At 37.2% G+C, this 26,786-nt stretch overlaps 1 protein-coding gene across 3 annotated transcripts in view; it reads left to right on the top strand.

Moving 5' to 3' along the window:
• Nucleotides 1-26,786, top strand: part of SUCO (SUN domain containing ossification factor) — a 41,662-nt gene that overhangs the window by 3,432 nt on the left and 11,444 nt on the right. For 2 of the 3 annotated variants that reach the window (XM_074906844.1, XM_074906843.1), the window contains exons 2-15: nucleotides 8,464-8,572; nucleotides 10,862-10,963; nucleotides 11,581-11,726; nucleotides 14,941-15,081; nucleotides 15,264-15,414; nucleotides 17,347-17,467; nucleotides 17,702-17,826; nucleotides 18,311-18,378; nucleotides 19,037-19,144; nucleotides 20,238-20,343; nucleotides 22,237-22,257; nucleotides 22,499-22,554; nucleotides 23,570-23,661; nucleotides 24,394-24,459. In XM_074906844.1, coding sequence (XP_074762945.1) covers nucleotides 8,464-8,572; nucleotides 10,862-10,963; nucleotides 11,581-11,726; nucleotides 14,941-15,081; nucleotides 15,264-15,414; nucleotides 17,347-17,467; nucleotides 17,702-17,826; nucleotides 18,311-18,378; nucleotides 19,037-19,144; nucleotides 20,238-20,343; nucleotides 22,237-22,257; nucleotides 22,499-22,554; nucleotides 23,570-23,661; nucleotides 24,394-24,459 — 1,412 coding nt within the window. Of the gene's footprint in view, nucleotides 1-8,463; nucleotides 8,573-10,861; nucleotides 10,964-11,580; nucleotides 11,727-14,940; nucleotides 15,082-15,263; nucleotides 15,415-17,346; nucleotides 17,468-17,701; nucleotides 17,827-18,310; nucleotides 18,379-19,036; nucleotides 19,145-20,237; nucleotides 20,344-22,236; nucleotides 22,258-22,498; nucleotides 22,555-23,569; nucleotides 23,662-24,393; nucleotides 24,460-26,786 lie in introns of those variants that run through there. The other variant, XM_074906845.1, reaches the window with a different exon arrangement.

Genomic DNA, 26,786 nt, shown 5'->3' with positions numbered 1-26,786 from the left:
GAGTAACCTGTACAAAGTCTTCTGACATCAGCTTTTGCCTGCCATAAGCTGCACTTTCAGTGTTAGCTGTGAGTTTACTGAAGAAATCATGCACACACTAATTTGTCTTTCTATGATTCATTGTATCCCAGAAAGTGCTTTGCACATCCTGAGCTACTTATCTTTTATGAACTCTTTTATCATCGTCGGTTTTACAACTGTGAGTAAAAGGAAGATGGGGATAAGTGCTTGTGCACATCAGGATTCTTCAGTTGTTATACTGTGGGTATGCTGCATATCAAAGTGGCTGAGCAGCGAGATGTGCTATTTCTGATGGAAACCCCCTGGTCTAGTAGCTCTGACTGAAACCTGTAATGAGAGTGTACCCTGAAAATTTTAAAGTTCAGATTGGGTCAGTGGCATAGCCAGGAATAAAGCCTAGATACAAGTACATTGGAAAGGGATAGATTTTGACACTGCTTTGTACTCCTACCTATATGTGAAGATTTATGAGAATTTTAATGAAATAAAGTATTTCTGGTTTTGGTTTGCATTGGTCTTATGCATTTTTGAAGCGTACTTGTTGAAAGATTCTGTAATGCAAGAGGAGCTCTGAAAGAAACGGTGCAATGCTGGCAGTTGTGATAACATCACTAGTGTTTATTTTGCCGCTCCTGCCCTGCGCAGGCAAAAGCTATGCAAGCCAGATCAGAGATCACGGAAGTGGTGTGTTTGCTAATTGAGCATTTATTGGCCATATTACTGACTTTTCACTTAAACCTTGAGTTTGTGTCTGTTAATAACAGAAAGGTGTTGAGTGGTAGAGCTGGGGAGGCACAGGCTTGTGTTACACTGGAACATGCCTCATCATAGAAGGCAGAGTATAATGTTTGCAGGAGAGTGCGCTAGTGATCTCGGTAGAACTGCTAGCATAACTTGCTTGTAATGGGGCTCAGAATTTTATGTGGTGATTCTCCTCTTACGTAGTTACTTAAATCTCTTCAGAAAGCTGGTACTGAAATGAGCACTGTGTCTGTATTTTACAGCAGGAAGAAATGATTTGGGCAGTGTTCATACAATCACAACTGTTGTACCAGGCATCCAATTTCAGAATGAAAAGTATGTTCCTAGATGCAGAATATCTTGTTTGGAAGTGTCTTTGCTCTGCAGTCAAGGTTGAGACAAAAGCTGCACTGGAACTCTTGGACTTTTAAAAATCAAATTTGAATATGCTTAGCTCATAGCCTGCTCAGGGTGAAGATGTTGCATGCAAGCAGGGGCTCTGGTGTCTTAGGCAAAGCAAGTGCTTGACTCAATCAATTATTGAATATTTGCCTTCTAAAATAATTTGAAAACCAGTGAAGTGTTTTCATGCAGTATCTTGTAAAATTTATTTGCCCTAGAAACTTCAAATTTGTTTGTTGTGCAAGTGGTGTGCTAAAGTGGCATGTACCCCCTCACCAGGTTATTAGGGTTGGTGTATAAGACCAATGAGATGTGCCTCACCTGAGCATTTAATTTCAACTTTTTCTGAAATGTCTTTCTCTAACCTGTTATTAGTTATTTTTCACTTTAATGTTCTTATCACTGTGAGTACTTTACAGAATACTTTTTGACTTTTTCACTTTTCTTGTCTTTACTTTTAATTACTAATCTAACTTTTGGCAAATTCTGTGCTTCTTTCAAGGGGTGGATGTGCAATGTCTTCTAGTTAACGCTTGGAGGTGCTACAGCCCTCTGCCTGAAGAGGGTGTAATTTCTGTGCATGAAAACTTTTGGCTGAGAACAGAGTAACATAGAACTGCAAGTCTGAAAACGCTCTTGTAATTCTTGGTGAAAATACTGCGGTGGTATAATTGATCCTAAAGCTAGTGCAAAAAACTTTTGCTCGGATCAGTAAAAATATTGGTATAAATGACTTTTACTGTCACTCCAATCCAGTTTAAGGTTCCAACAGTTCAAAGTTAGCTTAGGTGCTCAAAGGAACCTTCTTGGCTTGGCTGAGTTTTGGAATGGCAATCAAAATTTTGCTGAAATCCTTTTAAGGTAAGAAGTCTATTAAAAATACATTATAAAAAGTCTGGGAGTTAGTAGCAGCTTTACAATAATCTAGGGCAAAATTCATGTTGCTAAATTTATGCTAAAATTCCAGTCCTTGGCACTACCTTGTGTTTGCGTTTACAGTGGGTTTTAATAATAGGGAGTTGGTGCGGAGCAGCTGTTGCTGATACTGAACCTGCTGTTGCCGTGTTGTGCCCGTGTAGACAAGCTTATGAATTTCAGCAATGAGGGAAGTCTTCGAAGATGTGTAAATTAGACATTACAGGCTCTAAAAGCCTTAAAGTTTAATCGCAATTTGTGGCTATTCTGTTGTTTTCCTGTAGTCTTTGTGGTCAGCGTCAGATATTACTGTGTTTTTCTAGAATATGTTCTTTTCCCCAAATTTGTGCATTAATGATCATAACTAGATTTTGACAATGCAGGGAGGTTCCCTTAAGCTGCAGTCTTCAGTGCTGTATTTCAGAAGTCTGTTACCAGGAATCACTAGGAACTGCCTGTTCCTTTGAGCACTTCCAAATGGACCTTTTGAGAGCTAGAGTTTGTGACTTCTGCCCTGCTTTAAGTGCCTGAAATAGGGTACCTGGATACTCCTTTGAAGGGAGGAGTAAGGGGTATGTGTTTCAGTGTTACTTTGCAACATGCATCTAATATAGGCTGTTGTCTTGGGGGCACTGTATCAAAAAATACACAATTAAGTGCTGTGAAGGTGACACAGCCTTTTGTAGGAAAGGATGAGAATAATATATTTGTAGCACTTTAGAAAGGTATGAAGAGGTTTCCCACTGTTAGTCCTTGGCCTTGATTTCTGTTGTTTAACTTAATACAAAAGTGGACAGTCACGGATAAATGGTATGTTCTCCCTCTATCTTCTTGGATTTTTATATCTGAGTATTCAGTAGCTCAAAGATAACTTTCTTTTTCCCCTCAGAAAATTACTGGCATCTGTCCACAATCTCAAGATGAGATCAGGGGGTGCAGAGGAATGCGTGGCTGAAGGCGGGATGCAGGACTACACCTTCAGGCAGTAAATCAATTAAATCTGATAAAAGTGTATGGTGCAACTGTAACCTTATTTTTCAGCCTTTGCATGCTAATGCATTTTAAATGCTGAAGGCTGTATTTTAAACTGATGGTTGGAATCTGAATGTCCAAAGCCATGAAATTCAGTATTGTTAGAAGTATCTTTGTGTTGGGCTCCTCTGAGTAAGTGAAGTAACTGTTTTTTTTGTGTAACATTCCAGTTAGGAGACAGTTTGGAGAGCACATTTTTTTTTTTTTGTAGAATGGGCAAGATGGTAAAAACCTAAATTAATTGCAAAACAGAATGGATTGATAAAGATTTTGCAAAACTCGGATTTCTGTTGTTTTGTGTTTTTAGCACGTGAATCAAGTTAGTGGATAGTGGCAGGAAATAAGATGGTATCAGTGCCTTGCTGGCAGTGTCCTTGCTTAGTCTAGATCTGTAGATCTAGTTTTCAGCTTTTTTTCTCCCTTAAAAGGTCCATCATAATTTTGAAAACTATCTTAGTAATGCATGCTGCTCTTCTGTGGTAATAAATGGCTTCTGAATTAATGATGTGGGTTTTGTTTTGGTTTGTTTGGGGTTTTTTTAACCAGCATTAAGGAAGATTAATGGTTCTTCATTGCATTTCCTCTTCACATGCAGAAATGAGTGTTGTGTCTGGGGAGGATGTGCTAAAGCAGTCGGTGCATTGCAAATAGCTTTCTTTTTCTGACTGATTGAAATAATGTTGCTGTCCTAAAAGCTTGGTTTACTTTGTTCTGCAGGCCCTTTAAAATGCATGTCCCACTTGCTTAACTGTTCTGAGAGAAGGATTGATTCCATGAAGTTGCTGGGGAGAAGGTGTCCTCCTTTAGCTGTTTTTCCTGTATTACCAGTGGCTGGAAGGCTGACTTGAGAGCCTGGTTGTGGATTTGCTGAGCATCTTGTTCTTACAGAGTCTTCTTTCTCTTGGACAGGCTAGTGATAGCAGTCACAGACCTGTAGGATTTTTGTTCACAGCAAAAGGTATTTTCCTACCTTCCTCATCCTTTCACAACTTCCTTCATTTTTTACCAGGTTAATACAAAAGAAATTATTCTGTAATCAAGAAGGTAAGCTTCAGCCAACAGACAGGTGCTTCTACCCCATTCGTAGGCCTCCTCTGCTGGTGCTCTGTCCCACAGGTCCAAAACCCACCTGCCTTCTCTTACACAGGCCTATTCTGAGCTGATCCTGTGAATGTTTTCAGTAGAGAAGTGTCATATGGCAGGGACAGTGACATCTTCATTTTCCCCCTTAGCTGTTGAGCATTGGTCCATCTGCACCTGTTGGTAATACAACCCTCAGAGGTGCAGAAAATGTCAGTGATCGTCCTGGGTGGAGACACTTCCCTCTGCATTCAAGGAGGGCTTGTAATCGGTACAGTGGTGATAGCTTCCTTATATTTTCCCTTTGCTTAAATTACTCTCTCACAGATGTCGGCTGCAAACTGTTTTGAACTGCTTTACTCTCCAGTGTCCAGAAATAGGTTTTATTTGGGGAGAATTTAAGAAAACTCTTGAATCAGAGGACAGATGTGTTTGAACTGACTGATCTTCAAGGTCCTTTCCAACCCAGATGATTCTGTGAATCTTGTGTGAGTGTCAGTGTTTTTATATTGAAGTCTTTGGGAAGGAAAAGCTTAGGTAGTTTTTCTCTGGGACGATCAACAGTGGAAGAACTGCTCTTAACCTTCAGATTTTGCTCAGTTTGGATTTGTCAGCTGTAACTTGTGTGATTGAGTTTTTTCACCAGTTGTTTACTTTCTACTTGATTTTTGTTTGTCAAAACAGTTATGTTTAGCTTCACTACCTCTCATAGTCTTCTGCAGCCTCCTTCACAATTACTTAAATAGTTACTGGACTGTCTTTCCCATGAAACCTAATACTGCAATTTCAAAGCCACATGCACTTTTGAATTTCACTGTGTTCTTTTTCAAAGGTCTAACAGCCATCAGTAGACCATAGCTAATTGCATAGCAATAAATGTACCGAACCATTCAGATAGGGGTGAGCAGACTTTCTGCTTCAGTAGAGAATCACAGTATGTGCCTGCCTTGTGAAGAGTAAAGATTTTCCACACACACATGTCTTTGTCTGGGCTTGCAGCTTTTGCTTTTGGTTTTGTGCACATCAAGCTGAAAAATTCATGGTGTATTAGAGACAATAGCTTTTAAACTACACTAATGATGATATTAAAAGACTTGTGCTTAAATTTCTTAATTCTTTGAGATTTAATAGCATCTGCTATTTTGAGTTGTACTTGGCAAAAATGGAACTACTGAAAACTTCTGTACCCATTTAAGTCACTAACTTGGTTACATGTTTGGTACAATCTCTTTAAGTATTTCTACACTGTTACATCGTCTGAAGATATACCTTGTACCTGAGACAGTACATCTAGTGACTAATCTCCAGTACTATTTGGGCGTTAGATCTCTATGCTTCTGAGTCAGCATTAAAATACTACTTTTTTGGCGTGGAAAGGGAAGGATATACAGATGCAGAAGCTGCTGTGCTTTCACTGGACATGCTGTGCAAGTTTACTAAATTCCAGGGGAATTCTGTTCTCTGTAAACACAGGTTTTCATGTTTGTCTTTCTGCATACAGAGAGATGCTTAGCAGAGGTGCTATGCCATTTGGCAAAGTTTTTTTATTATGGGCTGTATTATTTATCAGATTGTGGCTGAAGAAGCCTGTTGAATTAATATGCATAATTCTAAAAGACAGAATAGAGAGTAGTGGTGGTCCTGATCAGGTGATCAATTTGACTTCTCACAGAATGGCTGGTCTCAAGTGGCTTTGTGCTCTGCCGGAGCTTGATGGCAACAGTTGAATTGATACATCCTCCCTGCTGCACTCTGTTGCAGTAGGGCTCAGGTTTTCCTGTCAGTGCATGCATGCACACATACAAAATGAATCCTCAGTCCCCTCCCTTGCTTAGAGAGCTCTTGGGAGACATGAAGCATCATGTTTGAGTTGGGGAGTAAACAGAAGAATTTCAGAAAATAAGCAAATTGAATACTGGACACAGATTATGTCAGAATAGCTTGAATCTATGAACTGTCAAACTGCTTTCTTCTAAAAGCTGCATTCATGCCCTTATAAAGCATGATTTGTTGTGTTAAAAGTATCAATATATTAAGGCAAGAAATGTATGCCTTTTGTGCTGAGTGCTTTTTGTGACTGCAAGTGCTAAAGTAGTTATTAATGTGGTTGTGAAAATATACCTTGTGTTTTAAAACGCTGATTCGCAGCCAGTGATACCTTTTCTACATTAAGGGACTTGATGTTGCTCTGTACGACGCACTGAAGATTTCCACCCCCCTTAGTGTAAGCAAAATAGGAAATAACATTTGTGCACATATATAACAGAAGTGGAATGAGCTATAGTAGGTTCTGTATAATTTTTGGTCTTGTATTTTTATGAACAACCAGGGAGTTGTCATAGCTGGAGGGAGAGACCAGAGGTACTGGAAATAAGAGCATGTGAATTTCTCCATGAAATTATTGAAACCACTTTTCAGAAAAATGACTTGAAGTATTTGCATAACTAATTTTTCCAAGTGACATTTCATTCAGTCTCTTATATGTATGTCCTATGCTTAGGATAAGACAAGTTTGATGGAAAACTTAGTACATGGTGGGGTAGGAATTTAAGATGTAACTACAGGATGGAATGGGAATTTAATATGTGTGAGAATGCATATACTTTATTTTAACCTAACTGAGATGTGAGACTTTGTACCCTCTATGAGGTTATAAATGTTTTCATACTCTTATATTCAGTGCTTTAGTTTCCAGTAATTACAGCTCTTCTGCTTGACTTGAGAGCTTCCATTTAGTTCAGAGGAAGGCTTGTTACCTCAAAGATAAGAGGAATTACTGAGGCGCAGTGGGACTGAGACAGACCTGGGACACCTTATTTGTCCATCTCTAGAATAGTATGTCAGATCCCACAAGTTCCTTGCCTGCTATCTTCTGCTCTTTGGTGGTAAGAGACCTGGATTTAGAGTGGCTAGTGCCTTGCTGGTGTGGGTGGAGGAGGAGCAGTATGTTTATATCTTTACAATAAAAGCCCAATTTTGTGACTGACTGCAACCTGGAGAAGTAGTGCTCCTTGTGTGTGTGTATATACATACATGAAACTGTTTCTAGAATTTAGTACTTGATTATGGTCTGTTGTGCCATGGATTCCTCCTTGGTGGAGGAATCTGTGCTGCATATGTTTTTCAGTAAAGGTGATATTCAGGCTTTTAAGATGACTGCTAATTCAAATTCTAAACACTAGAATGATCCCAGTTGTGTAAGCAAATCCTGACCTACTAACACTCTTATATTATGACTGACTCTTAAGGCTATGTTTTAGTTCTCAAAACTTACGTCAGAAGGTTGCTGTATCCAGATTTCTTGTATGTTTAAAGATCTGCTATGGACTTGTCTCCCCTTAGGAGGAGGAGGGGGCAGCAGCCCTTTTTTCAGGGTGCAGAGCAGTGTTTGGCTTTAAAGTGGCAGGTGATTCTGATGTTCAAGTATTGTTGAAAACTCCACTAAAAACTCAATTTATGTATCATTTTAATAGACTTACTCGGTCTGCATGAAGACCTTTACTGGCCTTTGAGCCTCGAGGCCTAATGGTTTGCTGTATGGATGTTATCTAGGATGTGAAGGGGCCATGCACTGTAAGCAACAAAAGATGCTTTTCAGGTGCAAGTGTTTGTGTAGCTGTCGCCTGCTTTTCTATGGAAATAAATGCACTTCTACTGAGAAGCTAAATGTTTCAGAACTGAAAGCACAAAACGAATCTCTATGGAGGTTGTAGCTAAAGCCAGCACCTGGTTTGCCATTTGCCTCTACATTTTAATTGGTTTTTGCACAGGCATTTTGTTTAATATACTTGTTTTTTCTGATTCTCTTAAATGTGCTTGATGACCATACAGAATTTTCTCAGGTGTGATCTGTACAGGGAAATAAGGAGCCTTATTTTATCGACCTGTGGCTTTAGTTTTTGCTTGGTAATAATCATTACTAAAGATATCCTATTACTATATGACAAAGGATATAGTTGATTCAGATTCTTTTGAACTTGCAGTAACTTAAATAATTTGTGTCAGCTTCCACTTTGTGACATGGTATCACCCTGATAACTGTTTTGCTGATACTGTTGTCTTTTGGAAGTAGTAAATTTATAGTGTGGTTTCTGTTACTGACTTCTTAAAGTCCTCCAGTAGTTTTGATAAATGAGTATCTATGAACTGTGCCTGTATATTTTTATTTTTTAGGCACCTAATGGGAACAACTGAGAAAGGTTGAGGGAGGCAATGCTGAGGGAATTTAAAAATATTATTTTAAAATCAAGACTTTGACTTTTTTTTTAATAGGCTTCCTGTTTGGCATGTCTTTTGTAAAGACGGTCTTTCATCGGCCGTGCAGTATGCTTCGAGTGATGCTTGTGCCCTGGCGAATGATGATGAAAACGTCAAGGAAAAGGTAAGCTGAATAAATCATGTTAATTATCATGTCTTACTTGATACTAAATAGAAAATTTGATCATACACTTTGATTCATAGTCTTCTTGGCTAAGTTTAATGTACTCAGTTGTTCTGTGAGCCATGATGTTATCTTCCAAGTTTTTGTTTACTTCAAATTTGTTACAGTTATGTGACAATATAGCTGGACAGTTTGTGTGTGTGTATGGGAACAAATAGTAAAGTTAGTAATGGTGGCTGTTTTTTATTGTGTACCAGATGCTAGAAGTCAGAGTCAGTATGTGGCTCTGTAGAGACCACAGTGAGAGGTGATGGCCTGGATAAGTCTAGGCCACAGTATGGCAGTTGTATTTGTGTTGTGTTGAAAATGCAGCGCCCAAATTATTGTAATCCTAAATAGAAGATTTAACAGTAATTGTTTTATTAAGTCAGTATTTATCACTATTTTCCTCGTGCTTAATACAAATTAACAAAGCTAAAATACATATGTGAAGTCCTAATGATCAAGATTCTGCCCTTTTCTTTCTTACTTAGCACTTCAGGTTAAATTGGGTGTAATGTAGAACCCTGATTAACTCATTATTAGTTTCTGCATATTGCAATTTCATAGTGAGTTTCCAAGCTGTGGAGTCATATCAGAAAGTCATAGTCATTTCATTTATTTATTTACACAGGTAAAGAATCAGCCCTATGATAAGCATGGGTAGTATTTGATGTTACTGTCTTCCCATTTCCTCCATCAATCAGTAGCAGTACTAATCGGGGCCCTGCTAATCAGGGTTCTTATTCCAAGAAAGCTTTTATATGCCACATCGAACCTGGAAAATGTTGAGCATTCTAGTTGACTCAAGTGGAGAGATGCCTGACCAGAAAAAAAATACTTCAAATATTGTAGGTTTCTTAACCATTTCAGCATATAGGATAGCTGTGGGTTTTTTGCAGTGGCCAAATAGCATTCAGTCCTATTCTTCTGGCTGCCTGAAAAAGGTCCTGCTTCATTTTAATGTCTGATGTAATAGAACTGGGAAGATCAAGAAAGCGTTGAGACTGGGAAGCCACTGGTGTATGTTTTCCTAATTTTTTTGCAACATTGTTCCCTTCATTCTATTAACATGGCTGCATTGTTAAGTAGATTTCTGAACTTACACCCAAAGATGTGAAAGCTCATACGTTATGCTGTACTCTTTACTCATTAAAGAAAAAGATCTTGTGTGTACTGGAAATCTTAAGCATGTGTCTGTTACTCCTAACTAGGCTGCTGGAGCTGTCCTACTCAAAAGGAGCAGTCTCGCTTGACTAGTTTTCCTTAGATTAGTTGTTTCTTTGAGGCATTGATGCTATTTAATCTTAGGAACTAGGAAGTAAACTAATAATATTTGGGGAAAAATGTTTCTTAGGTGTTGTCTTTAAAGATTTGTCTGCTCAAATTTGTACTTCCTGCTCTTCCAGTGTATGCTTTTACATGATTACATCCATTTGAGAGTGTGATCTTGTATAGCACAGCACCCCATTTTGGATCCAGACATTAGCACTTCCAGTATTTGACCACAGGATTTTAGATAGCCCTTATAAAATGAGGGGTGTGAAATTTCTACCAGATTTCATGCTGTATTTTAAAGCATTGCTCACAAATAACTTGTGTATGTTGTAGTTGCAATTTAAAAAAAAAAAAAAAAAAGTTGAAGGGCAAGTAAATTATTGTTAGTTCTACAGTGTGGTGGTTTTAAAACTTTTTTTCCCTCAAGTGTGTATTCTTTTTTACTTTGAATTCCCTGCACTTGATTATAAATCTTTAGTTGTAAAAGAGAAAGTTGCTTTAAAAGGTTACAGCAGACCTGTGAAATTATTCTAATTCTGCTGATAAGACTGCTATAACTGAAATGTGCCAGGTGTTATTTTTTTAAATGGTTTTGTTGCAAGTAATTTTAGGGGTTTGTTTTCCCTCTTGTTTTGGGCAGCAAGGAGATAAGGTGTATTTGTCAGTGTGGGAAGTCATAGAAGAATGATTAACTCTGTAGTGCACAAATGGAACGATTCAAGACAATGTTAAGATTCTCCTTCCTGTGAAGATTTAACGGAATTGTTTTAACTTGCTGTAGTCTTTGTACAGATGAGTTTTTAAACATATGTGGGCAGTGGCTCTGAAGATTGATGTAGTTTAACTTCGTGTTGGTATTCTGGTGTTTGTAAAGGTGGTAGTATTCAGTTTGTACCAAAGGTAGCTCCTCTTACTAGAACAGGAGCCCTGTGTTAATGCATACTTACTGTTGTTTTACCTATAATGCACTAGGGGGAAGAGGCTGGTCCAAGGCTGGAATCTGAGCATGCAGACTCAAGTACGTGGAGTTACTCCACAGAAGAGGTACTTGGTGACTTCACAAAATCTGACCAGGCAAGACTTTTATTTCATTCACTGTCTCCATACACTCTTCAAGGGCATCTTGGATTTCAGAGTCTTTCATTTTGGTTATCTAAATCTTGTAGTAACCATCTATTGCATTTCACTTGCACACAGGGTTGTTGTCAGACTTATGTTTCAACTGGCAGAGAAAACGTGTGGACTAATGGATCTTGCATTTTCCACGTGTTTAAGTAATAATAAGAGTAATATTTGTAGGTACTGACTAAAATCTTTCCAAGATAAATTAAATTTGATGTTATATAGATGTGGATGTCTGTCTATGAAGAAAACTTAAAAAAAAAAAACCTTCTCACTGAGAAGACTTGGTGATCATAGCAGTCTGTTTTAGCTTTCTCCCATTAATATTTTTATATTATTATTGTAGACTATAGAAGAGTGTTGCAGCTATTGCAGAGTACACTGAATACCACCTAGGTTTATGAAGAAAGAAGCTTTAATTCTTAACTGTCTTTCTGTCTGGTTATCAGGTTCATTGATGACAAATCTGAACTACTGAACTGTTAAAACTCTGTACTAGATGTTATTGTATGAATGTTTTTCCTATTCAAGTTTTTAAAAATGTATGTTCATCTATAATGTCTTCACAGACTACAGAACTGGGTGAAGCAAGCCACCCTGAAGTTGAGACTCCACCTTCAGTAGTTTTAAATGAAGCTTCGTCTAGCATAGTTGCAAGCACTGAAAACATTTCCAGTTCACCTACCTCAGAAATACCTCCAGTTGCACAGCCCGAGTAAGCTTTTCAAATTTTGTTTTGGTCTTTGAGAGAGTATTGCTTAGTCTGATGTTGTTAAGTGTTACTTATTCAGGTTTTTTGGGGATAAGACTAGACTGCTGCACAGGATTCTTTTGCTGTACTTTGGTTTATGGTGTTAATGCTCATGGAATATGTCATCATTTACTCAGTGTGTGGATTAAGAGTTGCTTACTTCAATGAATTGTTATATTATCGCCATTATCAGATTCTAAGATGCTGCTTTGACAGAAGTCATGCAGTGTCTTTTATGTGCTAGATAATCGGTATTATAAAAGCCCTCAAGTCCTTATCATTAGGATTTCTGCCCTTCACAAATGTGCTTTCACACCTGTGATAACCAACATCAAGGCTGCTTCAGTGATGGCCTCTGCTTTCAGTTAAGGAAGCAGCATTTTATTCCAGGATTTAAAACATAACAGTCTTAAGTTCAGATATTAAGAGACTTCTGATGAAATAACAAATTTTAGTATAAATACAACCAAGACAGTTTGTAATTCTGGTACTTAGTGTATTGCAGAGCTGCCTCCATTGCAGGCAGTCTTCAAGACTGTGTGCTTAATTTTGTTTCCCTTCTTTTGTGGAATGCTGTGGTATCAAATGTGACCTGTAGTATGAAAATTCATGTGTGTACATTTCTAGGTACTTACACAAAATTTTCCTGGGCTTTTTAATGTTTGCTAAGGGGAATATATTCTGAATGTCTGCTGATAAAGATCTGATGTTTTGATAGATAAAAATTTAACACATTAAAAGTGAAGTAGACTTCTTTGGCATTTTGGGTTTGAGTGTCCAGTTTCTCTGGTTTACAAAATTTAGTGTCTTTACCATAGAAAAAGTCTGGAAATCCTGTCTGCTGGCTGATCTTGCCTAGGCTTCTATGGCTAACTCTTGGTACTTCTTAAGTGTCTTTAATTGCAAATCTCCAGAAAGCAATCTTCCTGAATTTGCAGGTTTTATAAATCAAAACTGGAATGTAACTTCAGTGTGTTTCTTTTTACAGCTTTTGTTGACTACTGTATTGATAGTGTAATGTGTTAAGTGCCAGTGTTGTCAGGTCTGTGAAGGAGATTCAGGATGTTATTTTGAACATTCAGCTTGGTATATTGTAACTGTTGCAGAGAGTCTTGCTGTCATAGTTGGGGAATACTAGAGTGATGAACTCTGAAGACTCAAAACTATGAAACAAATGAAGATGGAAACTTGTTTTGGAGCACCTGATATATTAGTTAATGTTTGACGGTAGTGTTCTGTCACTAGTACCATTTACAGGAAGAAAGGGTAGAATGGGTATAGGAGAGATGCATATTTATACATTATTTCAAATTTCAGTTTAGCTTTAAATAGTAATAGGTGGACTCTTTTTGAACAGATTAACTCTGTCTAAAAAAGCTGTAGACCAAATCCATGGTTAAACAAGATCTTTAAAAAGACTCAGTTGCATTTGTTATCTTTAGAGAGCATTTTTTCCTCTTTTTAGGTGCTGATTCCCATCAGTGTAACAGAGTCCAGCTCCCTTAGGTGTTATTGGTCTGATATTCCAGCAGGACCTCTTAATTAAAATATTCTGGAAGTAATTTTATTCCAAACTATTTTTACTTTGTAATTAATCTTTTTTAGGACAGCACTGATTGTAGCTCTTCTATTCAGACCTGATGTAGGGAAAAATTCTCGAAAAATAATCTGATATCCTTTTCTGGCTGCAAGTAAAGACAGCTGCCATGCAAAGTAATGCCGTTTAAAAATTAAGGGAAAGCTACTAACAAATGCAAGTACATAAAGAAGAGGGAGCAGTGTAGGTTTTAAGCTTGTGCTACTCACCTTCTGCCAAAAAACCTTGAGGCCAGTCAGGTACACCCTGATATCAAGGTATTTTTAGGTTCATACTTGTCTCATATTTTATTCAGTTGGTAATTATTCATGCTGTCATCTATCCACTGAGATCAAGAATATGTGGAGCTTTTTAATTTTAAGGATAGTGGTCAACCTTACTTCAGTTGTTAGTGTTACATGTAGAGCTAAACTGCGTGCTTCTCAGATGTGTACGTTTTGGGGTGTTAAGAGAAATTACTCTCTAACTAATACATTCTTGTATTCCCAGCGTTATTTTGCTACATAGCTAGAAGTTTTGAATAGGTATGAGTTTTTTGTTTTATATGGTATGAAAGGTACTGAAACGGGCTCCCTGGGTTTGTTGTAGCAGTGTCTGTTGATAATTGTAGCAGTCAGAGAACCAAAAAGATCCGCTTTTAAGTTGCTGATGTGCTGTTTGTGTTTTGGAAGCTCTATACCATGATATTGGATTAACCTAGTTTGCAGTTGACATTGAAGAAAGCTTATGTTGAATAAAGCTTTTACTTAGATCTGGTTTATAACATAGATCAATATGAAAGCATCCCTGTACTGGAGAAGAGGACAGTCACGGAAGTTATCAACTGGAAGTTATTACTTGTCCATCTTCTCTCCACACATTCCATCATTCCTAAAGAGCATATAGGGAGGCTTTCTTTTTAGTTTTTGCCTTAGGATTTGTCTGATGCAGTGTGTTCAGCCTTTCTGGAGAGAGGAAGTAAAGCAGTGGGCAGATAACTAGTTCAGGCTCTTGATGCAGCTTGGATAACAGTCTACTGGATTACCTCATCTTTATTACACCAGCAAAAAAAACATTCTACGGGAAAGGAACTGTGACTGGCTCTACTATATATCATTATGCCACCCTTTTTCTCTAGTTTTAGCCAAGTTCTGTTCTGACTGCTGCCCATTGACTTGGGAATGTTAGGAGCTTTTAGTGATGGAACTCAGTCTTGTGTTTGATTCCTTTGTTGAAAGAGAAAATTGCTGGCAGTCAGGTAACTGTGTAGCTGGTTTTTGTTTGTAGTGATGATGAGGAAAAATTATCCATTACAGTGTTTAATAAGATGCTAGATGGAGTGTTGGGAGATGAGAAGCTAGCTTTGAGTTCCTTTGCTGGGAACAGGAAAGACAGAAAAATAGAAAAAGGAAATTCTGTTCTTGCATGGGTACAGCTGAGAGTGCAGTTCCACAAGTATAGCATACTTCATTTCTCTTACCTTAATTATTTCTGTGAGACTGTTGCTTTCAAAACTTGAAAATATCTTTAGTTATGTGGTTGATGAGCAGGGCTACTTATATTATCAGAAGGGTAAAAAGCATGTTATTTCTTTCCCTTCAGTGCAATAGAAAATTCCCGTGCTGATATCCCTGTAGTCAGCTCTAGTGAAGCTGAGCAGTCAGAACCTGACTGTGATATTGGTGGGACACTTGAGGCTGACCCTCAGAGTGAGCCTTCCTCTTTTGTCAGTCCACCAGAGAGGTGAGTATTGAAGTAGGTTGTGAGTCTGAATAATTTAAAGGTAATTGTTCTTTTCTGTCCTGGCCTTGCAACAAACATTTGCATGTGCTTGCTTATCTATATATATGTGTGTGTGTGTTTAATATTGCATATGACTGAAAATGTCATCATTTTATAGGTCCTAATACTCTTAAAACTTTTAGCCTTGCAGGTCAGCATATAGAGAACATATCTTCTTCACATGGCAAGGGAAAGAAGACAAAATCTGAGTTTGAATCAAAAGTTTCAGTAACCGAAAAGGGGGCAGATGAGCAAAAATCTGCTCTGAATGCCTCGGAGAACTTAAAAAGGGAGGTAAGCAGTGCTGATAACCTAACAGAAGGCATTAGGCTCCCGTGTGTACTGAGTAGGTATTATCATTGTTAAAGATGAGTAATATCTATCGCTTTTCTGATTGCCACTGTATAAATGGACAGCCCTCACATTTCGAGTACTGTGTGCAGTTCTTACATTGCCATTTCAAAAGGGTATAATAAACTGGGAGAAAAGGGTGGCAAGGATGATCCATTGGCAGAGAACAGTTTTTCTGAGCTCAGTCTATCTGGAGCAGAATCCAGAAGAAATGTTCTTCATGTAACAGATAGTTAAATTGGGATTTCCTGCAGGATGCTGTGGATACTGAATTTTTTTTACATATATTTAAATAAGGAGAAGGGGGAGCTGTTACAGGGTCCCAAGTAAGCTTGTAGAAGAGAAGACTGAGGGTTGAATCTTGACTGAGTCAGGAAGTTCCTGAGTAGCAAGTATATGGCTAGAAGTAAAGATAACAGTTGGAAGAGATACCTAGGAAAGAATAAACGCAAATATTTTGTATCTTATTTGGCCACTCTTAAAGTGTGATACTTAGCTAGACAGATCTTTTAGACTTAACTGTATGACTGCTTTTATGTTCCTACTGTGATGCACTTCCTAAAGCTTACACTTTTTTGACAGGTAAAGAATGACCAAGACCATGGCAATGCCATTTTTGATTGGTTTAGGATCATGTTTAAACTGTCACTTATCACTTGGATAACTCCCTTTTAAAGCAAAAAAGTTTTTCCCAAGATTATTTAGCAGAGCATGCCGCAAAATAATGACGTGCAATCAGGAAGAGTCTTCTAAAGAACTTAGTACAAATAAATTGGTGTAAACCATTACTTAAAAAAACCCTCAACCCAAGACTTTATTTAACCTAGTGCCTTAAAGACTGCAATTATGGCATTGGCCTGATGTCAGAGTTAAGCAAGAGTAAGATTTGGCATTGATCACTCTGTCAGTTTTTTGACTTAGCACTTACCACAGTTATATTCCAAGGAGGATCTTATATCCTGAACTTTCTTGGGAGAGTAATATACAGGGTTTTTTAGGTTCTCTAATTTCTAAATATATGTGGGGATGTATTTTTGGGTATGCCACATCTAAAGTTCTGTTGCAGTGTAGTCATGTGAAGAATTCTGTTGTCGCCTCTCCAAATATGTGGGTTTGGCGCTCTTTTGAGGGCTTTCAACTATAGAACTGTATGTGAAATAGTTCTTGCTTTAAGTGCAGAGAAAATGTCAATCTACAAATCAGTCATTCTGGAAACTACCTGTAAAATGTTATCTACAAAACTGCTACACTTGAAATGTCTAGCAAAAGTTTTTTGCATATCTGGTGGTGTGTTGGAAATATGCTTGTACAAAAGAGAAGACTTGAAATGGTATGGTATATGGTTAACTTAAAAGGATTTCTGATTTGTCAGTCAAGTCCAAAACATTATTTCTTTGGTCATTAAACACTAAATAAACCACTTCAAAATAATATCTCATTCTGCTGGTTTTTGAGGTGTTCAGAAACTCCAGGGGATCTCTGGAATTCTGTCATGACCAATATTCATATTTGAAGATTTCTGCTACAGGGAAACCTATTTTCCTTAGGAGGAGGAAAAGCAAAACTCTTGAAGAAAAAGCAGGCCTTTTTTTTATGAGACAAAATGCTTATATTTTACTTTAAATATATTAATTTAGCCACAAAAATTACCAGCATCTCGGTGAAAGAATCTGTAATTCTGGGGAGGAAAACATCACATGTTTCTTCTGGCTTGTGAGCTTATCTTGGCACTGAGTTTTTAACATCAGTTCAAATTATGCATCTGCAATTGTCTTGATGAGTGTGTGCTATTTTTTTAAAAAGCATTGAATTTCATCTTTGTTTTCATCGTTGATACTGAAAAATATTCACAACTGGTGGCTTGTTCTTTTGCAGAAAGACTATAAGAAAACAGGAGAAATTGACCCTACATCTGTGATAACTCCAAAGGACCCTGGAGACATTCCAACATTTGATGAATGGAAGAAGAAGGTCATGGAAGTAGAGAAAGAAAAGAGTAAGTTCAGGATTCATTGGTTTTGTCTAAACACAGGCCCTCTTCATCTTGTATCAGATTTGAGTAGTGAAGTGGTCTAAATTTGGATTGCAGCCTGGAACTTCCTTTTTCTATTAGAATTATGTAATTATAAAAGCATTTATTATATAAAAGCAGTGAGCAGAAGTTCTCTGAAAGTGAAAATACTGTTTGTTCATGTGGTTTGTTATAGTAGCAGTATTTTCTTGTTTCTAGGTCAGTCAATGCACCCTTCTGCTGTTGGTGGGCAGCATTCCACAAAAAAAGTCCAGAAAAATAGAAATAATTATGCCTCTGTAGAGTGCGGTGCCAAAATTTTGGCAGCAAATCCAGAGGCAAAGGTAAGCATCTACTGATTATTAGTATGAAGTACTTTAGTTTACTCTTACGCAAGTAGTTGTACAAAGTAAACTTGGTTAAAACTGAACACTGACTTCTGAAGTAATGTTTTATTTCTGTGTTTGGGTTTATTGTAATTTTTGATTTATAAAAAATGGGACATGAACTATGATCTGTTCCTTTTTTTAAGAGGGATTGCTATAGTGAAGTTGATGGGGTTTTCATTCAAGTTGGAAGGGGGAGCAGAGTGTACTCAGTACAGAAATTGAACAACAAACAAAGCTGTATAACTTACCATAGTAAATAATCTGTGATTTGCCCCAGAGTAGTATGGCATATCTCCTGTATATTATGTTGCTGAGAATGTTGTGAAACTTGGTATTAGTCTACATAACTAATATCAAACTTACTTTTGGAGAGAGAGAAAAAACCCTTAGTGATGTGTTAATATCTACCATACAATTCAAAATATTCTTTTTTATACAGAGCACTTCAGCTATTTTGATGGAAAACATGGACCTTTATATGCTAAATCCTTGCAGTACTAAAATCTGGTAGGTTACTGAGGTTTGCTTGTATGACAGTGGTTATAGTTTTCTATCATGATGGGACTGTGTATCTTGTGGGACTGACCTGACCTTGGTGTGTGTCTTCCTGAAATGTGTGTGTAAGGAACTTTGACAAATTTAATACTTAGGTGCTTTATTATGTCCTCCACAGAACTGTGTCTGGTATTGAGGGAAGTAAGATTAAGGAGATAACTTTATTCACTTTAGTATTTGTAGTTTTTGCATAAGTATAATCTTGCAGAAGAGAGAGCACTAAGTATTCAAGTAAAGATTTTGGTTTATTTCCCTAGCTGTCAAATCATTGTAGGAGAAATGGTCAGAATTTATCACATACTAACTGGTATTTCAGGTGTAGTTTAAATGATGTTTGCTATCCTTAGTTTTTAGTTCTGTGACTTCTTGCCTTTGAGTACAAAATGGATGAAGCTTTTGTAGGTGCTACGTAGAATTACAAAGCTAGATATGCAGCTAAATATCACTAGTGATTTTCAAGGGAGTGACAAGTGATGCCTCATTGTGCAGCCTTTTTGTAGTGTTCTCTTATACCCAGTGAAGGATGCAGTAACAAGGTAAAGGACTGAGGATTGTAATTACAGAAACAAAAGTGTGGTGTTATTTAATATTTCTTTTTTTTGTCGTCAAGGTTTGTTATTGAGCTCTGTGAACCAGTCCAAGTAAAGCAGCTTGACATTGCAAATCATGAGTTATTCTCTTCCACTCCTAAAGACTTTCTGGTGTCTATTAGTGACAGGTACGTTATCAAAACCCACCCTTCTGAATGAAAAATGAGGTAATAATTCCTAAATGGATGGCTTCATAAAGCATGGTCTGTGTGTGACTTACACAAAGTGTAATGCATTGTGAAATTACATGGATTTTCTTTGTGTATGTTACCAGTTACTAGCATTTTTTTTTTCTCACGGAAAGTACAACTGTGAGTTTCTAGAATGCATGGCTTGTTCTTCCCATGCTTCCTGTATTTTTTTCTTTGCTACCTTAAAAATGAAAAACTCGTTGAAAAGTAGCAATGAAGCAGCAGAAATTATGCAGTAGCTAGGTAGTGGATGGCAGATTATAAAATGAATGTTCCTTACAGAATCCACTGGGGTTGTGGGCTGTCTTGTCCCTTGTCATTCAGACCATTTTCTACATGGCTTAAGCTCCCTTCAATGCTGAACTCTGTCCAAAAAAACCCAGATTACTTAAAAAGAACAAACAAAAATGGTAGTACACCACTGATGAATTGGAAGTGGTAAGAATACTACTGGTTGGCCATATGGTGGCTTCTAATACCATGTTTTAGGCAATGTTGTGCCCCCGCTGCTTTGTGGGAGTGAGCAGATTATTTGTATATGTGAAAGAGGAGACATTTCATGCAGTACATCAAAACCCCTCACTTTCTTCTTCAGCGCTTAAAGTGAATAGATTTTGATTTTCAACATTTGCCTAGTTCTAACTCTGCTCACAGTTTTTTGCTGCTTGCTTATAATAATATTTACAACCTATCACTTCTGTGTCATGTTCTTCAGTGTTCGTGAGGTGACTTTTTTAAGTTCCAGAAACTTTACTGTAGGCTGGCTGAATTTCAGTAATTGGATCAAGTATACAGTTTCATTCTTGAAAGGCATGCACACTGTTTTAAGTACGTGGAGAGGCGCTGCTGAGGTTTTGTGTTGGGACTAGCTTTATACTGCAACCCTTGTTTCCATAAAAAACACATTGTTACTATCTTGCAACTGAAAAAAAAGGCATTTCTTCTGTGAAGAGGCATTTTGGGAGACTTCAGCAAATGTCTGTAAACAGTTCTTGTATTTCATTAGTTGAATCCATTGTTTCTTTTCTAGGTATCCAACCAACAAATGGATTAAATTAGGTACTTTCCATGCCAGAGATGAGAGAAATGTCCAAAGCTTTCCTCTGGATGAACAGATGTATGCAAAATATGTTAAGGTAACTTAACACTGCAAAAGCATCCATGCTTCTTGGGGATGGAAGGGCTTGTTGGGCTTGCCCTCTGTAACAGAGCATCCGGAGAAATGTGTTATGAATGCATGCTTTACCATTAATTGCACTAGTTTCATTAGTGGCCCTAGTGTGATTGGCCATGTATTAAACCCTTGTCTCACAATCACAAGTGTATGACCTTTCTCATGATAGTAAATGAGAGGATCTTGGGAAGCACCTATTGCCATGTGTCCCAAGTACATACTTGATACCTGAATTAATAAAAATCCAGACGATGTTCTGTTCTATTTGATTTAACCAACTGTTTCCTGAATGTAAGATTAGAAATACTGACCTTTTTTTTTTTTTTTTCTCTTGGCTGTACCTGCTTTTTATATATGTACACACTCTCTCTCTGGAGCAGAGATTAGAATATGCATATTTCTTGATACTTTTGTGCTGTATTCTGCTATACAGTTTTAAGTAAATTGAAAGAGTAAGCATTTGAATTCTCATCAGTAGACCTGAAGTGTGGTTTTGCAGTTACTCAATCATGACTGAGACTCATGTATATTATTTAGGTTTACTGCTATTGGAGCATTTGCCATGATCTCTCTGCCTTACAATAACTTGTAGCAAGCTGTCTTTACTCAGGAGACTCAAAGAGAATAAAACTCCATAAATAATGTGATGGGGATAAAAGCTTTTGTGAAAATATTGGGATGTAGTGAAGGTTTAAATTCAGATAACATACAGACCTGTTAGGTTCTCTCCAGTGATGTGTTATCTTCCAATTATGGTGCTGCCAAAAAAGAATAAATTGGTTTGTGTGGCTGAATTATGATATGTGCTTGCATGAAGGAGTAGCTATGAATTATAGTTATCTAACTTCTCTACCCAGAAATTCTGCATGAGTCACAGGATAAAGATTTCATTTATTCTTAATTCTACTTTGTCTGAATTAATGCCTTAAGGTAGCTGGAATCTTGCTTGTCACTGAAGTTTTAGAATTGTATTAGATGCTTCAGCACTTACTCCCTTGGCAGATACAGTGTTCTGCCTTGAATAATGTAGCGTGGTAAAATGTTTAAAGAATTGTTCTTGTAATGTTTTTACATTATAGCATGAGCAAGTTCTAAGTTTGCCTAGTCTACAGAAGAAGAGTCCAAAAAATTTTTCAAAAAGCTTTTTCGTAAGCCACATTTTTGAAGTGGCTTTAATGAACTTGTATCAAAAATAATGAAACTTACTTTGTAAGAGTGCTTTTATGAGAAGAGTTATTTTGATTTCGCTTGCAGATTATTACAGTCCTTCAGTGATAGTGTCCACATAGTGGTTTAATAAATGCATTCTACACTGGCAAATTTAGATTAAATAACTATCAGTGTGTAGTCAAGTTCTCACTAGAAATGCATTTGTAACTTTCAGTCATCTGTGTATCATCAGATACTCTATATCATTTCTTCCAGTAGCATTTCTGTAAATTGAAGCATGTTATATTAAACTTGAAGTAGCAGCAGTACATAGAATGCATGCCATGAAGAGTTTTTTCCCTTTTGAGTCACTTTCTGTAATCTATGCTCTTTAAGGGGAAAAAAAATACACTTTAACACACTTCAGTATTCTGTCTGCAATCATGCTGCCTAGAAAAATTGAATAACCTACGTTCATTAATGAAACACTTGTGCATGTTACCTTCTATCTGCAAGGTACAAGGGCTAAATGACATCTTGCTACCTAAAACAGATGAAGTAATGTTGCAACTTTATCCTTCATAACTTGCCTTCTTAGATATTTATAGTACTGAATTAAAACCAACAAAACTGTAGTTGCCTGTGGCATGTGTTCAGCCTTTGTACTGACATCTTTTTTTTTTTTCTCTCCTTTCTCTCGCTTCAGATGTTCATCAAGTACATAAAGGTTAGCGACCTCTTCTTTTGGAATGATGAATGCATGGGGCTTGGGGTGTTCTCTACTGTAATACTGTAACTCAGCACTTTAATGCATGGCAAGAACAAATCTTTCAGTCCTTTCTGTTATGGACAATCTACAAATCCCTTGACTAAACAAAACTTGCAATTTCAAGATTGGATGTATATGTTAAATGAACTTGACACTGTGGATTTTTGGAGTTTTATTCTAAGAACCTTTTATTCTCTAGGTGGAGTTGATATCGCACTTTGGATCAGAACATTTTTGTCCTTTAAGTCTTATAAGGTAATATAATCTTTTGCTTTGTCTTTCTACTTCCTTGCAGTGAGGATTAGTCTGTGTTAGTTAGGCAACAAATTCTAGTTTTTGGTTTAAGTTATTTGCAAATACGGTAAATTGAAATAGTTGCCTAACTTACCTGCTGTGTAGTGTGCTTCACATCTGTTTAAAGAAGCTTTGAATCTTTTGATACTTCAGTATGTAAGGAATAGTTTATATTTTGGGGGGGTGGGTTAGGAAGCAGGAGTGTGAGCACCCTTGAGGAGGTCATGAGCATTTCAAGGCTGACTAAGCAAAACAAGGAACAGGTGGTGAACTAAAAAGAGCAGTTGTGGTGAGTGCTTTTGGGAAACTGCTGTGTTGCATGGCACACCAGGTACATACAGTTAGTAATGCTTGGAGTATCTAAATCAGAACAATTGGGTGTGTAGTTCAGAGAATAATCAGTCCCTGTACTCTGCTTAAAAGCAATTTCAATTCTCCTGTCAAAGCTACATCAAAATTTGAACCTGGGAACTCTAGTGTTACAAGCCAAACCATATTTTCAGTTGACAGGATTGCTTTAAATTGGATTGCTTTGATTTGATTTTGGCAGAGCAGGTCGAAGAAGATATGGTATGCAAAGTGAGGTAGTCATAAGTAGATACTCCTAAAGTTAGTCAAAGGTGAAGATAAGAGGAGGTAGGAGGTATAAGAGCTTGTGGAGAGCTTAAGACAAGGAAGTCTTGGTACAAGTTCAAGTTAAAAAGAAGGTAAAGTCTCTTTGGAATTACTAGAATTACAACCAGGATCTTGTTTTGGTGCAGCACTTGAAAGCATGCAGTGGACTTTGTGGATGCAAGTTAGAGAATAAGCATACCTGCAGTTTGGTCTTGGTTAACTGAAGGCAACTATTGCTTATCTAATTTATTTGCTATATATTATATAATGTTAATATTGGTTATCTAGTTATCAATTATGCCAAGTGATTACATGACTAATAGACTAATACTAGATTTTTATGTTAAAACTTTGTTCATAGGGTATTTGGTACTAGCATGGTTGAAGAGTATGAAGAAATAGCTGATTCTCAGTATCAGTCTGAACGACAAGAACTCTTCGATGAAGATGATGGTAAGCAAATAATTCCTGCATTTTTAGACATTCAGATATGTGTTGTGCTGGTCTGGTGGCTTGTCGTTTCCTGCCTATGATAAATGATTTGACTGCTAGATTTAGTCTTATTGACAGTATTTCCTCATTTCCGGGCTTATCCAACAATCCTTTTAAGTTTTAAACAATGCATTGTAACTGTTTGGAGGGTTACTTTGAAATGCTAGTAATGTCTTAATTTCACTTGGCAGGCTAGGCAATAATATCTTCACATGCTGACAGTAGTAAAGGATAATTAAAATAATCAAAGCAGCTCACATACAACAGCTTTATTCTTCGTGTCTGTAGCCCATTTCCTGAGATTATATGATCAATGCTGCAAGCAATTGGGAAGGTGCTTATTTTGGCTTATACACATTGTGTTCAAATAAAGAAAAATATGATCATACCTACCTCCAGCCCTCATGAGGAGGAGGGGGAAAAAACCCTATACAAAGCTCTGTGAGCTGTTTGCTGCATCTGTCATGAATTTTGGGGAAACTGAAGCTTGAAACCTGAATGTCTTTGGGTTTCTCATTGCTTGGAGCTTGATATTTCAGTATGTGATCTCTGACCTTTGAATTTATTTCTGTAGTTTTATTTTCACACTGTCAAACTGACATAGCTGAATGATATGTTAAATCTTGAGGTTTATTTCCTTTGTCCATGACATGTTTAATTTTGATAGTCATAAGTGGTGTTCTTTATACATAGATTATCTCTTGGATTACAATACAGGAGAAGAAAAATCTTCAAAAAATCTCCTTGGTTCTGCTACAAGTGAGTATGATTTATGAGAAAAGTTATTGCTGTGCTGACGCACCATGAATTAATCGGAAGGGGAATGACATTTTGTCATGGAACAGCTAAGACTTTTATATTTTTATGCTGAAACAATTTATTGTGATTCCTATTTAATTGCATAGGAATAAATAGTAACAATTTGAAGTTGGGGTATAGTTCTTAAAGTGTTCTAAACAGAACTTTTCAGTTCTAAGGATCTCTATTTTTTGGAAACTTTGCTTTCTGTACTTAAGGATCCTGAGCACTTAAAATGATATGAATGTGACGTAGGGCTGTAAATAACCAGTACTAAAGTGCTGTAGAACCTTAATTATTCAGAACTTGGAAGTCTATGCTTAATTAAGGTGCCTTATTTATAGGAGGCAATATAAAGATTTACTTTGTACAGCTTGAAAGGAAGGGATGGAGAACATCATTTGAGAAGGTTTTATGTAAATATTGTAGCTTCTGTGTTCTTAAGAGCTGTGTATTTTTTGAGAGAACTAGTGGTTCTTGACTGTTTCTTGTCCCTTTTCCATTGGAGAGCCTCTAAGTATGGGATTGGTTTGGCTAAGAATACTTAAATGCTTAGTTTTAGTGGTATTCTTAACTGCTGAATTATTTAGGATAGTATCAGTTGCCACACAACTTCTAAAGAGCTCTTATGCTGTACCACTCTTTCTTCTGTCCCAGTTAGTAAAGATTTGTTACTGTTGTGTAGATTTGTACTCAAAATGAATGCTGTGTGAGCTCAGGCTTTCTTTACATCCTGTAGTGGATCAGAGCTGCAGAGTTCTTTGCTACTATTTTCTAGAGCATAGTTGTCACAGAAAGGTCATGGCTAGGAATATTGCACAGCTTAGTGCAGTTTTCAAAGGGGAAAATAGGTAGTGGAAAAGGCAATTTATTTCTAAATGTTAGCCTCTCACAGGTGAGGGAAGATGGTATATTCTTCCCTGACACTGTTTTCTCTCTTACTGTGACTTTCAGAGTTCCTGTCTTTCAAGCTCTTTTGAGTTGTGTTTGTGTGTTCTCTCTGCACATGCAGTATTGCAAGTTTGAAAAATGCAGTGACTTTTTTTACAGATTTTTTTAGAGTACTAAAGTTAAGATTAAAAGGTTTGAAACACCTATTACTGATAGTGTTCTAGACAGCTGAGCACTGAAACATTGCAGGGATTATTTAGTTCTGGCTAGTAGATCTTGTTACTGAGACCTTTCCTCTCTGGTAGGGTAGTCAGAGTTCCTTTTTTGGAAGGAATACTGAGTTTGTGGGTGTTTTGTTTTGTGGTGGGTTTTCTATGTTCATGCTCAGACAAATGTGGTGGACTTCCATTTTGTGTCATTTGTCTTAGACTGATACACAGTGAGGAAGAGGGTCCTCTGAGGAGGAGATAGTGGGCTTCTCAGACATTTGATCTCGGAAGTATTTTGCAGTCTTCTGCTAGTCTAACCTGTGAAGGTAGTTCACTGTTCTTCCTCTTGCCATTCTCTGACTGGCAGGCTTCTGTACCAACTCTTAATTCTCCCTCTTTTTCTGTGTGTTCATCAATAATAAAGAACCATTCATACTTCAAGTTTAGCATCTTTTGTTTATCATGACTTTTGAAAGAATACAGCCCCAGATGAACAATGAAATTCAGGAGTGTAGTTTGTGATGTATTTTGGTGGAGAGGTAGAATCAAGGTTCTGAACAGAGCTTCCTGGAGTCTAAGAAATTTGTCATTACTAAAATGCCTCTCTAACTTTATGAACTTATCCATGTGACATACAGTACAGATGTTTGTTGCTAGGTGGGGGAGAAATGGGCAAAATTAGGCCAACTTTTGCATGTTTACAATAAGGGACTCTTTCCCAACTTCTAAATAAGCCTGGCAATGATGTTTGCTTTTAATATCAAGACTAAAGAGTTAGCTGTATCTAATATATGTGCTGATATAGAGCAGACCCTCTTTGCATTTACTTCTGTGATTTTTTTTATTTTTTTTTTTTTTGGTGGGGGGGAAACTTCTACTGGACAGATCCTTAAAAAAATATATGTCTCTAAGACAGATCTGTGGATATTTGTGATGGTTTTCTTCCATTTGCCTTGACTGATCTAGATTGCATTCAAGTAAGATGATAAAATGTAGATTTTCTTCTTCAAATCTTAAAATATTTAAATTGTTATGTTGCAGTATCAGCTGAAAGTAAGGTTCAGGAGTAAGGAGGGAGGTATGCAAAATGACAGTCCAGCTTAATTTGAAAGAATTTGTAGTTTTCTGTGTCTGTCTTGCTGTCTGTCATCCTGTGTTCAAAGGCAGAATTCTGTCTTGCTCATTTAG

This window comes from Athene noctua, chromosome 5 (assembly GCF_965140245.1).
Source record: "Athene noctua chromosome 5, bAthNoc1.hap1.1, whole genome shotgun sequence".
NCBI lineage: Eukaryota > Metazoa > Chordata > Aves > Strigiformes > Strigidae > Athene > Athene noctua.
The sequence above is the reverse complement of the archived record's forward strand: the minus strand, read 5'-3'. Positions and strand labels throughout refer to the sequence as shown.